At 52.7% G+C, this 14,854-nt stretch overlaps 1 protein-coding gene across 4 annotated transcripts in view; it reads right to left on the reverse strand.

Moving 5' to 3' along the window:
- Positions 1-1,327: 1,327 nt before the first annotated feature.
- The window catches only part of FGFR1 (fibroblast growth factor receptor 1), a 51,520-nt gene continuing 37,993 nt past the window's right edge, over positions 1,328-14,854 (reverse strand). For 3 of the 4 annotated variants that reach the window (XM_078445544.2, XM_078445541.2, XM_078445540.2), the window contains 13 exons: positions 13,478-13,601; positions 12,304-12,494; positions 10,153-10,297; positions 7,952-8,148; positions 6,932-7,077; positions 6,620-6,741; positions 6,044-6,154; positions 5,364-5,554; positions 4,583-4,705; positions 4,287-4,357; positions 3,840-3,977; positions 3,607-3,712; positions 1,328-3,496 (listed from right to left, as the gene is read on the reverse strand). In XM_078445544.2, coding sequence (XP_078301670.1) covers positions 3,320-3,496; positions 3,607-3,712; positions 3,840-3,977; positions 4,287-4,357; positions 4,583-4,705; positions 5,364-5,554; positions 6,044-6,154; positions 6,620-6,741; positions 6,932-7,077; positions 7,952-8,148; positions 10,153-10,297; positions 12,304-12,494; positions 13,478-13,601 — 1,842 coding nt within the window. In that variant the 3' untranslated portion in view covers positions 1,328-3,319. Of the gene's footprint in view, positions 3,497-3,606; positions 3,713-3,839; positions 3,978-4,286; positions 4,358-4,582; positions 4,706-5,363; positions 5,555-6,043; positions 6,155-6,619; positions 6,742-6,931; positions 7,078-7,944; positions 8,149-10,152; positions 10,298-12,303; positions 12,495-13,477; positions 13,602-14,854 lie in introns of all 4 variants that reach the window. The other variant, XM_081795614.1, reaches the window with a different exon arrangement.

A 14,854-nucleotide genomic window follows, 5' to 3' on the forward strand; every position in this document is an offset into this window, starting at 1 on the left:
CTCTGCCTGATGAGGGGATGCCCTGATTTGTAGTGCTCAATTTCAAGCTGCCAACAGGCAGTCACTGAAGAAGAGTCAGAGGTGTGCACGATCAGCTCCAGCACACCACCGACCCCAGCCCTCCTTGAGCAACAAGGGGCAAATCTGTACTTGGCAGCATGTTCATTAAATGTGTCACTTCTGTGCTCCGATCCAAGCGCCTGGGAGGCGGCGCGGCATACATGGCCCTGAATACTGTTAGGTGCCAATCTAATGAGAACTTGCCCCAGACCGAGTCTTCCAGAACAGCTGGGTTCTTGCTCACCTTCCGTCTCTCATCGACTGAGGGAATGGAAGGCTATGCCAGGCTGCTTGCTACAAAGCCTGCTTTCCTGCTCTCCATTCTTCCCTGCAGAGGCAGCTGCCTCAGCTGTGCCGGTGCTCATCATCTCACTGAAGACGATTTCAGGCAGTTTTTAAAACCAAACCTCGGTGGTGAGGTCAGCTTCGGCCTGTGTCTCCCACATTTTTTTGCTACAACAGGGAGAGAGGTGCTGGTGGTACTTGACTTTTAGGACCTGCACTCGTGCCAGGACTTGAGTCATTACAATACCAGTCATGTTGGTGACATCAAATAAATGCTCTGTAATGCTAAAACCGAGGCTAAAGTTTTCCCAGTCACCACCAGTTCACTGTAGGTGAGGTCAGACTAAGGGAACTTCAAAGCAGGTTGGCTGCCGAATGTGAATGTCGACTGAGTTTGGCCTGCTGGCTCCTCCCAGTGGCAGCCGATAGTCACAGCGGCTTCACTGTCCTCGAGACACATTTCTTGCTTCCTGAGGTTCCATCTTTCTTACTTGAGATCGATATCGTACATTAGTGGTACCGAGGGACTGATGACCCTCAGTCTGTGGCAATTAGAAAAGGTGGAAAGGCAGTATTGATGAATGCTGTGGTGGTCCCAGGCCCTAATCTTTTAACCCTCAGGAAACCAGAGATTCAGTGCCTTGACAGCACGACGTCTTCATTAGATAAACTGGATTCCTTTCCTCAGGAGACCCAATCTGGTTATCTAAGTAAAATGGCCACTTCATTTTCTCTCAGGTCAATTTTACTATCTTTTATTTGACAGCTAGCTCAGTCTCTGGGGAAATCTGTGGGTGATTTTGAGTAGTAACAGCAAGGACATCACGGTTATCATAACAGTGCCTTCTATTTCTCTGGCACCTTTCCCAAAGGCATCTGAAGCTCTTCATAGGTCCTCCATCCACTCACATAACATTGCTTCAAGGGAGGGCCAAGGCAGAAATTATCTGTACTTTGCAAGGAAAGACACCACTCTAAGGTCTCAAAGCAAATGGTTTTAAGATCAGAAATTCATTTCTTGGCTCTTTGCACCAAATTACGCCTTCTTTAAGCATAAACACAAACTGTAACATGTTGACAGACACATATTTACAGAGAGACACAAGGATAAGAGAGAACTTTACAATAGTGGCCAACACCGCAGCTGCCAAAACATAGCTTAGCTTAGAAAGGAGACTTAAAGCAGCAATCCCATTTGCCCTGCAGAAATGAAAGTGAATCGAACCTTCTTTTTGTATTTAGCAATAATCCAGCAAAGAGTAAGCTTTGGGTATAGAGGCCGAGTGGTAGCAGGTTGAGTGCTAACGTTCCGAGGAGCAGGGATCCACGCGTGGAACGCAGCAATAACCAGCAGGTGGCAGAGAAAGTAGATTTCCAAGCAGCCAAAATCCAAACATTCAGAGAATTTTTTCCCTTTCCTGGGGGATGGGGTGGAGTTTGTACAGGAAGAACTATAGGAAGCCAAGATCTGTGGTAGTTTCAACACATGAAGTCGGTCACAGACACAGGAAGCACGATGTGGGGGACCGCCATGAACAGAGTAAGCCAGGAAACATGAAGCAAGGGACCCGAGTGTAAAGCTGATCTTAGGTGACAAGCTTTCCCCCACATAGAAGCACAGACAAAACCACACCCACATAAAGGGGTAGATGTATATCTGGGTTTGAGTTTCTGCAGGCCCTTGGTGGAGTAATCCTTAGCTCTCCTCTTAATCACTTAGCTCTACCTCTTGGCTATTTCCCAGGGAGGCCCCCAGCTCCCCCTCTGACCCTCCAACGCCACCAACCCCATCAGTTTCCTCTGAGGAAACGATCTGTGGTTGAGGGCGGTGGGGCCTTGGCTCCGGGCCCAGCACCTCTGGTGCACTGATGGGAGGTTCCTGCCCATTACACACACATCGATGCCTTTCCAAAAGCATCGGAGGGGTAGGAGATTTGTGGCGGAGGTCTCGGTGCAGGACCCGAGGGGAAGAGATTTAGGAGGGAACTGCAGGGAACTTGTGGCGCCCTCTGCACAGACACAGCCCCAGGGCCCCATTAGGCTCACTCCTTTTCAGCTGACATTCTTTCCCTCGTCACACAGCCCATATAAAAATGAAGCAGCAGCAATTTTTATTGAGGGACCTAAACTGAAAATAGGTTTAGAACATAATTTAAAAAAATAAAACAGCAAAAGTAGCAAAAAATATATGACCTTTTTAAAAACATTTTCCTTTTTTTTCTTTTTTCTTTGTTTTTAATATATAGCAACTGATGCCTCCCAGCCACCAGGAGCATCTTACCCAATGGGTAAATCTCTGGTAACAACCCTTTTAAAAAGACATGTAAATATATACTCAGATTTATACACTTTGTGTTTTCTTCATAGCTATGTACAAAGCCCCCAGTTTGGGGCTGGGCCCCAGGGCCACGACACTGCTCCCAGCCTTTGCCTCCCCATCCTCTGGTACCAGGTATTTGGTCAGCAAAGCGAATTAGTATCGGAATTAATAAGCCACTGGCACCATCTATCTGGAGCAGAGGTTGCCTTCAGCCGAGGCCCGGAGCACGGACCTCCCCTCACTACCGCGGTGGCCATGAGGATGAGGCCCCCGCCACCGGAACTCAGGCTTACGGGTTATTCGAAGCAGACAAAACCAACATGGGAAAGCTCAGTCAGCTCTCGCCTGCATGCCTGCTCATCTCCCACTCCCCAGCCCTCCAGGCAGCGCCAGGTGGTGGGGAGGGTCTTGGTCCAACATCTGGGAGGGAACGAAGTGGCCATGAGCAAGTACCTGCCTCTCTGCTCCTCTCTCTCACAAGCAGGTTGCGAGGAGGAGGAAGAGAGGTGAACTCCATGGGGTGAAGGCCTCAGGTAGGCAGCCGGCTCCTGCCAGCAGGAAAGGGGCAGAGGGGAAGGCAGTGAGTCCCGCAGGGAGGGGTGGGTGAGGGTTACAGCTGACGATGGAGTTCGGGGATGGGAACTGGGGTGCTAGTCAGCGCCGTTTGAGTCCGCCATTGGCAAGCTGGGCTGGGTGTCGGGGCAGACAGGGCTCCTCAGGCAACGGCTCATGAGAGAAGACGGAATCCTCCCCTGAGGAGCAGGTAGAGCTTCGGGTGTCGGGAAAGCTGGGAGAGTATTGGTCCAGGGGCATTGACAGGTCCAGATACTCCTGTGAAAGGAGACACAAAAGATCCGGCACTCTCCTCCCTGTGGTAGTGTTCATTCACAGAGATGCACCTAGTTGATGGTGGCTGAAGGTCTAGGATAGGACTGCCTCACCTGGTTGGAGGTCAAGGCCACAATGCGGTCCAGGTCTTCCACCAGCTGCTTGAAGGTAGGTCTCTGAGAGGGTACTGCATGCCAGCAATCCCGCATCATCATGTATCTGGGACAGGATTGTTGAGTCAGGGGAGGAACGACCAGGAAGGGCTACTTGATCTACCTAAGCCCCTTTCTTCTCCCCTTCGTCCCCAGGGCCTGGCTCAGGACCTCAAGTGTCTTCCCATGCTTACAGCTCATTGGTGCAGTTACTGGGCTTGTCCATTCGATGACCCTCCTTCAGCAGCTTGAAAAGCTCCTCCACAGGCACGCCAGGATACGGGGAGCCTCCCAGAGTGAAGATTTCCCACAGGAGCACCCCAAAAGACCAGCTGTGGGTGAGCACAGAGCCACTGGGTCTTACGGGCACAGAACTCGGGCAGCCTAGAACCCTCTCCATCTCTCCACCAGCACGTCATCCTGAACCCACCCTCCCGGAGCACAAACTCTTCAGGGGGACGCCAAGGGCAGTGCTGGAGAACAGACTGGCCTTTCAACCTCTACTGAGTGAACAGAGTAGGTGCGCACATACAATGTTTCCTTCTGTTCTGAGATGGAAAGAGGACCCCCTCCCCCACCCCCCATCCAGAGGGGCATGCTCTATACCAAATATCCCCGGCAATCGCTTCTTTCAAACTCACACGTCACTCTGGTGGGTGTAGATCCGGTCAAACAAGGCCTCGGGTGCCATCCACTTCACAGGCAGCCGGCCCTGCAAGCAGCATGAGGGAGGTTGGGGGTGGCCTAGGACAGGGCAGCGTGGGGGCCAGCTGGGGCACACACAGGACGGGGCACACGCTTGGCTCATCCCAGCACACTGCTTCTCAAGCAGGGCTGCCTGCACTGGGTCACAGCCAGGAGATGTAAGTAGGAGGAAGCCTAACAGGGCAGAGGCCTGGGCCGAGGCCCAGTGCCCAGTTCCATCCTCAGCACTTACATTGGTTGTCTTTTTATAGTAGTCGATGTGGTGGATGTCCCGAGCGAGGCCGAAGTCTGCGATCTTCATCACGTTGTCCTCTGTCACCAGGACGTTCCTGGCGGCCAGGTCTCGGTGTATGCACTGTGCAGAGAGGAGGTGGGATGCGGGTGAGGGGCTGACAGTGCCCAGCTGTCGATCAGCCTCTGGCCCAGCCGTGACGCTGCAGCAGGCAGGTAGCCCAGGTGCCTTTACAGGCCTTCTCCTGCCACACCACTTCCCCCTGACCATTCTAGTTCACTGTTAGGAGGTCCCTCTGCTCCACTTCAAAGTCAGCCATTCGAACACCTCCAGCTCCAGGCCTCTCAGTCACCTGAGCAAACCCTCCTCATGGGTCTCCTTCGCACCCGGAAAGGCGGAACCTGGACGCTTCTGCCAGTCTATGTAGGTGTGTGCTCTCAAACAAAGCATCTGTTTACCAAGCACTAGAACTGTAGTTAACACTGTCACGAACGACTTCATTTTACCCACAACATAGGACTCCCCATTCTTACTCTACAATTGGAGATACATAAGTAGCTGCACAGAAAAGGGGCAGTGTGCACAGATCAGAACTTTATCCCGTCTGACCAGAAGGCCACCAGGCTCTCCTGACGACGTCCCTGAGAGCTGCAGACAGCACAGGGAAGCGGTGCTACAGACATCTACGACCCCACCAGAGGATTAAAAGTCATCAACTGGAGTGCAAGGAGGGCTCTGTTCCCATCCCAACTTCACCCAGGGGAACCTTAAGGTGCCACACCTTCTTGGAGGCGAGATACTCCATGCCTCGGGCCACCTGATAGGCGCAGGAGACCAGGTCCTTGGAAGAGAGCTGCTCCTCTGGGTTGTGGCTGGGGTTATAACAGTACTCCAGCCCCGGGGGCCGCCGGGCCTGCAGGTATTCCCGTAGGTTGCCTTTGGAGGCATACTCCACGATGACGTACAAAGGACCTGGGAGCACAGGGATGGACAGGCCATCAGGGTGGGCAGGCAGGTGCTCTGGGTCAGCTCCACCCTGAGGAAACCCCACCCCCAACTGCACACCATGTGTCTGTCCTCCAATCCTAACTGCACCTCTAGGGAGCCTGGGAAATTCAGTCCACTACCCAAAGAAAGCTAGGGAAGTGGTTCTTCCTAGCATACACTAGGAAGTTCCTGAGCCAAGCTGGGTTGGGGGAGGGAGGTAAGAGCCCTGAGACCACAAGGACTCACCTGGTTCTATCCACACACTGTTCTCAGATGAGCACCAACAGGCACAAGCCCAGCCCCCGAGAGGTAACTCCCAACTGCTGCTAAGCTGGCCCCCGTTCCCTCAGTGTAGCTGAGATGCCTGCTCACTGATACCCCCAGCTCGTGATCTCCTTCCCGACAGACACTGTTATCCGTGGGAGGCCCGGGTTCCGGGCTGGGGTGGGAGAGCCGGCCTGGCTTAGCGCCTACCGTCCTGTGTGCAGGCCCCCAGCAGGTTGATGATGTTCTTGTGCTTTCCGATCATCTTCATCATCTCCATTTCTGAGATCAGGTCTGACAGGTCTTTCTCTGTTGCGTCCGCTTTACACATAAACCAGAAGGGCATGAGACTCATTTATGTGTGAAGGAGGACAAGAGGAGGAAAGCTAAGGGAGAGGGGATGAGGTGTATGCTCGAGGAGTCCCTGTCCTCCGGAGTGGCTTCTCTCCTCCCTGATTCACACCTAAATCTATTTTCCCTTCCCTCTTCTGAGAACGGTTGTTGGCAGTGTGTGCTAACAAGTGGGACGGAGGATATGATAAGAAAAACCAGCTGGCAGCGAGATCTAGAATAAACACCTGGCCACCACCCAGACTGACGCTGAGGAACAAAGTATGGCAATCTCGGGGTACAGAATGCCCCTCCACTCCCAGGAGACGCCAAGCAGGCAGTGCAGCCAGTGTGGACGGTGAAAGAGCACCGGAGAGTGTGTTCTATTTGGCCCGAGGTAACAGTTTGCTCGGAAAAGGAAGGGATTGTTTTTGCAAGGACAGAAACATCACTTACACTTCAACATCTTCACAGCCACTTTGGTCACACGGTTGGGTTTGTCCTTGTCCAGCCCAATGGCTTCTGCCAACACCACCTGCCCAAAGCAGCCCTCTCCCAGGGGTTTGCCTAAAACCAGCCTTTTAGGAAAACAAAGGGTGGTGTGAGTCAGGACCGGTAAAGTTCAGGCCTTGAGAGGGCACCCCCTTTCCACCTGTCCATATTCCACTCAACTGAGAACGGAAGTGTCAACTATGATTTCTGGAGGCATCTGGTATACCTTCACTCCCAAGCAGGGGACTTCCTCAGAAGTTGAAGTTAGAATATTACCTGTCTCGAGGCAGCTCCCAGCGTGGGTCTTCAGGAAGCTCATATTCAGAGACTCCAGCCAGCATGGGGGTTCCGCTAGAGGAGAGACGTGAGGGCCGAACCAGCAGAACCCCAGAGTTCATGGAGGCACTAGAATCAGCCGACACCTACAGGGAAGCGTGGGGTCACCCTTCTAGCGAGGATAGGGTGGGGGGTTGGGGGGATTGAGCAGCAGCAGCAGCAAGTTCCTGCAACTCTTAGGGCTTTCCACCAACATGGTAGAGGTATCTGGTATCTGATGTTCCTTCTCTAACACAGAGTGACAGAAAGACCACAAAAGGTCTGAAGGCCTAAAGTTCTAAAACTAATTTTTGCCACCGGCCAGCCTTCTCTGTTCACTTACCTTCAACACAAACAGACCAAGTCTACCTCTTCCAGACTGATTATTTTATAACTTACTATTGCAACCACAATTCTATTCCTGTTCCCATTCTTTGTGAAAACCCTGCCTCAAATTATGGATTCCTAACCCCCAAAGCACCTTCCAGAATTAGCACCACTCTGAATGAGAAGCATTCCCTCCCTTCCACATTCCTTCACCCTCTGTTCCATTTCCTTGGACGAGGAGAGGGTGGCATCCTGGAGAGGAGAGAGAGGCATCCTGGCACCTGACTCAGGCCCTCTTCTCTACTCTGTATCTTTGCACCTGTAGCTGGCCCTCAGGGACAGTTCAAAAGTGCAATATCAGATGCACATTCAGCCTGGCTAGGGCCTTCTCCCAAGCCATGTGCTGGAGGAGCAGGGGGCTCGCAGTTCTGGTACGGTAGGTGTATGGAATCCATGGGCTAGCACAGCCTGGAACCCAACTCTGGAACACTTAGGACATTCCACTGCCTCTGGCCCAGAAGCTAGAAAGCAAAGCTGGAAGCGGTAGGTTGGGGACAGAGGAGGGCAGGGCATCAGAATCCTGGAGAAGCCCCTGGGGGCACAGGAAGGAAAGGTGATATAGAGCGTGCAAATCCCCTATCTACTTTCTGTTACCTGTCTGCGCAGAGGGATGCTCTTGGCCAGCTTGTGCACTGCCATCTGGCTGTGGAAGTCGCTCTTCTTGGTGCCACTCTTCATTTTGTAGATGATGACAGACCCCACCATGCAGGAGATGAGGAAGGCCCCCGTGCAGTAGATGATGATCTCCAGGTACAGGGGCGAGGTCATCACCGCCGGCCTCTCTTCCAGGGCTGAGTCAGTGTGAACACCATGTTAGCAGGCGTGTTAGCAATGCGCTAGGCTTCCAGCTTCATAAGAAAAACAACCCCCATCTCCTTTCCTCTGAGAATTTTCAGGGCAGAGAATGAACTAAGCCAGGTCCTAGCTGGGACTGTGGTCCAGCATGGAGCAGATCAGATATCCTACCATCTTTGAGTCTTCCTGATCCTGACTTGGATCCCACAAGAGGGATGGATTAGAACCGTCTTGTTACTTGAGGCCCATCCTCATTCATTCGGTCAGGAGCCTGCCTCGTTCAGTGGAACCACTGGGCTCGGTGGCTACCAGGTATGCAACAAGGACTTTCTCAGTCGCCTCATGGAAACATGGCCCTTCTCCGCAGGGCCCCAGCATTGTGTGCCTACACCTATCACATGCGACACAAGGAACCATCTGTCTTTGGTCCCTGACAGCCCATGAGCACCCTGGGGGCAGGGGCCCGGCGCCTTGTTCATCTCCACATGCCACAGTGCCTAGCATATAGCAACACTCACATAACGAGAACAAGAGGGGAGGGAAAGGAGGACCCCAGTCGGTGTCCTGACCATTCCTCACCTCTTGCCTATTTCACCTGTGTCAGGTCAGACCTGCAAATATTCGTGCCTACATGCCTAGCTGAACCATAGGCAGAACTAACTGCATTTCCAACCATGTCTGGGCTGCTTGAGATGAGAACGTAAGCTTTGCTGCACTTTGTAAGAATTCTACTCACAGGCCCTAACTCCTGAAACTGAACGAGGACATTGGGGGGGGGGGGGGGGGAGAAGATACTGTTGTATTGTCATCTCCCACTTTCCATTTAGAACGCAGCCTGTTTCCCACAGAAGCCCATCCAGCTGAACCCACCCTTCCCTCGCATACGAAGCCGAAGGCGAAGCCGGGGGGCTTCACAGGACACTCCTTCGCCACCAGCAGGAACGCCCCTCTTCCTTGCATGGCTTTCCTCCCAACCCTCCTCTTCCAAAGACCCCAGCCAGCCACAGAGGCTGGCATGCCGGGGACCTCCCCAGAGAGGCACTAGGTGTGACCACAGACAGAGCCCCAAGGGACTCCCGAGCCTGACGAGGAGACAGCAGAGCTGATAATAAGAGGAAGTGTTTCTGTTTTTCTCTTTTCCCAGTATGGACGGACGAAGACAAGTGACTGGGAGCACACACGGGACAAAGACAGTGACAGGGTAAAAACAGAACGCTTCTCCCCTGAAGGAGGGGTGTTCTCAGACCCTGCTGGGCGAGCAGGGCAGAGGAAGATGGAGGGAGAGAGAGGAGGGCAGCGTCAGCGGCAACAGGAGCAGCACAGCCCCCCAGACCCACGTGCAGGACACTCGAGAAGCAGCGATGGGCAGCCCACCACCTGAGCAGGCCGCAGGCTCCTTCCTTCCCAGCCCCACACACAGACCTCCCCTCTTGAGAGGAGAAACGTCAGTAGCCCAAGAGGATAAGGGGGCACCACCGCATCCCAGGCGGCCTTACTTTATTCAGAGCTCAAGTTCACTCACGTGGATGGAACCTCTCCTCCAAGATCAGAGGATGGCGGGGTGGGCTAGCACTGTTCTCTGTAAGCAACAAGCCCCCCTTTACAGAATGCCTACATTTGCTGAGGGGAGGCATGGGCCCGAGACTTGCAGAGCCAGCAAAAAAGGATCTGATAAGTTGGGGAAGGCTGCTGGACCCAAGGAGGGAAGGAGCCTGGCCGGCAGGAGAGCCCGGCTGCAGGTTAACTCCAGATCCCACGCATGCATCGCACTGGCCAAGGGGAGAGGCAGACGCAGGCATAGAGGTGGGAGGCCTCCGTGTTCCTGCAAAACGAGGACAGATCCTATGTGAGCTGAGAGGATTCGACACTCAAGGTTGGACAACCTGCCAGGGCCATTCCTCTACCTCTCCTGGCTCTGTGTCTCCACCAGCCCCACAATGCATGCTCCCCCCGTGCCCGTGGCGAGGGCAGGACATCGAGAGGAGAAGTACAGTGTATACCTTCCAAAACGGTCAACCATGCAGAGTGATGGGACAGTCCGATAGAGTTACCCGCCAAGCACGTATACTCCCCCGCGTCCTCAAAGGAGACATTCCTTAAGTGAAGCACTTCCATCTCTTTGTCGGTGGTGTTAACTCCGGCAGTCTAGAAGAGACAACGGAAGCAAAATGGACAAGCACAGGACATGAGACCTCTAAGAGACACACAGGAAGGGAGGGAGGAAGAGAAGGGGGGAAAAACCGGAGGAAGAAATGCTCCCCAGCGTCTCCTTTGCAACAAGGAACAAACAAAAACCACCAGGCAGCGAGACCTGTTAGAGGAAGACAGTGAAACCCTGAGGGAGGGACTCCGCAGACCTGAGACGACGCTGGCTGGTTACAACCCTTCACCAGACGCTGGCAGCCCCTGGCCCATCCAAGCATGCGGGCGGGCAGTGGGCAGCATGGAGAAATGGGGCCCGGCGGCAGGGGGGTGCTGTTTGGTTTCTGGTAAAGAAAGTCAGAGGGCACACACAGGAGGGATGGAAGGGTGCTGCAATCACACGTACACACACACGTACACACACACGTACACACACACACACACACACACACACACACACACACGTACACACACACACACACACACACACACACACACACACATGCGTGCACGTGGCCTGCCAGTTTGCAAGGGGACATCTGGCCCCTTCTCTACCATTCAAACCTCAGTCTGTAGCATCATTCACCACGCAGCCAGACTGTCCCCACAAGTACGCACATAGCCAAGGAGGACACAGAAGGCACAGAGGGAGCAGACACCAACATAGTACCAAACCAAAGCAGCCTCCCAGGCCGGGTATTTTTCCATGGCTCTGGGCTCTAGAAATACAGCAGGATAACAGGGAGAGTTGGGTGCTGGCTTCCCCATCTGCCCCAGCAGCTTGGGGCCTGAATCAAACTCCCAGCACACGGCCCCATCCATCTTCCCATTACCTTTTGCCACAGGTCTGGTGACAGTGAGCCACGCAGACTGGTTAGCTTCACCAATATAATTGGAAACCTTACACACATACTCCCCGCTCTGGGCCTCTGTCACATTGAACAGGGTCAGCACCTCCGCATCCGAGCTATTAATCCCCGAATGCTAGAACAAACCAACGACAAGCCAGTCAGTGGGGCAAACACTGAGACGTGGCCACACTTGCTCCCATGTAACATTAAGGCAGGCCCAGGGAGCTAAGGCGAGGGAGACGTTAGTGAGATTTGTCATTTCTCTTTTTAGTAGGACAAAACAAGTTGACTTCAAAGGCCCAAAGCATCTGACTGAAAAATAAGCTTAAAAAAAAAACAAAAACAAATCGCTGCCCCCAATCAAACATTCTGTGTTAAACTCACTCCTCCAGGTCTAGGCCAGGGATTGTGAATGGAGACTGTGGCCAAGGGCCAAGGCCACGGCCTCATCTCCTTCACAGCAGGCTTCAGCACCAATAGTGAAGAAAAGGGATAGCCAGTAAAACTCTGGGACGGCCAAGCCAGGGGAGGATGAGGTCTAACTCTGGGACCAGGAGGTAAACCACGTTCCCAGCTTCTGGTTACTTCTTGTTGCGAGATCCACTGGGGAATTAGGTAATTACCTTCCCTGGATTAGTGGAGCGTTCAGGGACAATGTAAGTCTGGGATTGAGAGGAAAAAAGGAAGAAAATGCCATTATTCCTGATGCTGTTTAGAATTTACCTGTGGCATTTGCTTTTCCAACTCTACCTAAGAGTCGTGACCTTATCATTCATTCACTCACTTGCCAGAAAGGACAGGACTTGGGAAATAGGGCAGAATCTGGGAGACATTTGCTGGAGAGGCTTTGGTCCCAGGCAATGTTAAGTCAGGAGTACAAAGGCCTTCCTTGAGTAGCTGACCCAAAAACCTGAGCAAAGCCACTCTCAGAGCTCTTTAGAAACTAGTGATGCCCACCCCACCCCCTGTCCTCTGTTCCCATTGCACCTCTACTCTGTGACCTGTCACTAATTCCGGGGAATGTGGCTAGGTCCCTATTTAAAAGGATAAGGGATGGGTCCCAATCGCCGGTGCTGAGCCTGACCACAGCAACTGGGGCCCCGGGAGATGCAGGAGACCTTCCCAGACCCAGCCCATGGAGACTAGGGCAAAGATTACCTTCAAGATCTGGACATAAGGCAGGTTGTCTGGACCAATCTTACTCCCATTCACCTCGATGTGCTTTAGCCACTGGATATGGGGCTGTGGGTCACTGTACACCTTACACATGAACTCCACATTGCTGCCCAGGGCCACTGTCTTGTTGGCAGGCAACCCCGCCTGCAGGATGGGCCGGTGAGGGGACCGCTCTGTGGAGGAAGGGAGAGGAGAGGCTCGTTAGGCTCTGCCATGGCCTGCTCCTGGCTGGGATGCTGACAGAGCATTTCCAGTCTCTGCTGAGCCTTAGCCCCTTGACCCTGAGCTGGAAGAAGAGAAGGGACGCTCTCTCCTCGGGTCTTCAGCTGTTAGGAACCTCCTCCCCAGGGCAGTGCACCCATTTTCCCAGGCACCAGAAGTCCCTCTTTTCTAAATGGAGACCCTATAACTTAGTCACACTCCCAGACCTCCCTAACTAAAATTAGAGAGTCACTTAGACTTGCTATTCAAAGCGTGGTCCAAGAACAGCATCACCGGCAGCACTTAAGAGTCCACTAGCAATGCCAAATCTCAGGTCCTATCCCCCTCGGACCGGAAGCTTCTTTTTATACCATATCTGCAAAGCCAAGACAGAATGCTAGCTAGGAAACTCTTCACCTTAAGATCTCTAGGGAATGAGATTCAGAGTCTCCGAAAGGAAGAGGCTGCAGTAACAGCACCTAGAGGCAGGGACTACGTCCTTCCTAGTGCTTCCTGTGATGCCCTGCACGGGTCTGCAGTTTTACATTAATGAGGTGTCTGATTCTGGGCCTCAGTCTGCTCTTCTGTAGGGTGGGAGTGACAGTGCTGACCTCGCAGGGCCCGTGAGAACGGCCGGGTGTAATGCATCCAGCAGGCTGCCGGCCCTGAAGCACCAGCAGCTGCCTGTGTATCTGCTACGTGACACCCTCCCCAGGCAGCCTTGCAGGAGACCAGCCACAGCACCTTTCACCTTACAGTGAGTCACAGAACTGTCCAATCCTCTCAACCATTTACAGGTAAGAAAAATGCACAAATGACTTATGGAAAAGCTGCTTAAGGTGACAGAGCTAGTAAACGCCAATGACCTGTAAGTAAACCTGGACCCCACGGCTGTTTTCTCAACACCCTGCTCTTTCCTCTAAGCTCCTTAACCTTGTTGCCACTGCCCTCTTACCCACGACGTCGAGCTGGTAGGTGTGGTTAATGCTGCCATACTCATTCTCCACAATGCAGGTGTAGTTGCCCTTATCAGAAGGCACTACGGAGTCCATTATGATGCTCCAGGTGGCGTAACGGACCTGGGGGAAAACATGCCAATAGCTCCATCGCGAGTCTGGAGGAAAATGGAGGCAGAAGCCACGGGAGGCACTGGCACCCTGTGCCACTTACCCTCCAATCACAGCCCAGAACACACGGCCCACGCAGCAAACGAGCCAGGACAGGGCAGACGGCCACCCTGGTCCAAGTTCGGGGAAAGAATGTATCAGGCAAGCTGGCAGGTGGGTATGAGAAACTCTGGAAGTCTGCCCACAACAGCCAGGGCCATCCATGATCTGGACCTATGTGCCTCCTGCACACTCCCCAATGCACTGGGAGCTTTCCACTCTGCGCCTCTGTTCGTGTCCTGGGCCGGAAGGGCTCCCTGCAAAGAGTTCTGCCCTGTCTGCTCTTGACCTCTCCTTTCAAAAACCATCTCCTCCAGCCCAACCTGGGTCAGAATGGTTCTCACTCCTGTGGCCCTGCTGAAGCACTGATCACAGACTGCTTTTTGCAGCAGTGTTCAAGGACATCTGCCTTCCTACCAGACTGGAAATTCTTTGTGGGCAGGAATGCTGCCTTGTACCATGGCAGTGCCTTGCAAGTGTCTGGTAAATTAATTTACAGTTTCTCCTATTTTTCCTGATTTTTAAGAAACATTTTACTTTTTTAAGATTTATTTATTTATTTTGAAAGAAAGAGAGCATGAGCAGGAGAGGGGCAGAGAGAGAAGGAAAGAGAATCCCAAGCAGGCTCTGCACTGCCAGCACAGGGCCTGACGTGGGGCCAAAACTCCTGAACTGTGAGATCATGACCTGAGCTGAAACCAAGAGTCAGATGCTTAACTGACTGAGCCACCCAGGTGCCCCTAACGATTTTACTTTTTAAGTAATCTCTACACCTAATGTGGGGCTCAAACTTACAACTCTGAGATCAAGAGTCACATGCTCCACTAAATGAGCCAGCCAGGCTCCCCGGATCTCTGCTTTTCTTATACAAGATTAATGGGGAAAGAGCAGCTAGGTGAAATGGGATGTAAGGATGATCTGGGAGTCTAAAGAAGAGATTAGGATGAAGTTCTTCCTAGAAACGAAGGTGGGTAAAAGATACAAACAGACAATTCACACAGCAGGAAACGGAAATCACTCATTAACATATGAAAATTCTAAGTTTGTTAATAAGCAAAAAAATGCACAAGACAACAATGAGATACTTTCATCATCTATCAAAGTTGTTGGCTCAGGTATGGTGAGCTTGTCATTCTTGTACTCTGCTATGGGAAGATGAATCAATC

The sequence above is a fragment of the Panthera onca genome, chromosome B1 (assembly GCF_046562875.1).
Source record: "Panthera onca isolate mPanOnc1 chromosome B1, mPanOnc1 haplotype 2, whole genome shotgun sequence".
Lineage (NCBI taxonomy): Eukaryota > Metazoa > Chordata > Mammalia > Carnivora > Felidae > Panthera > Panthera onca.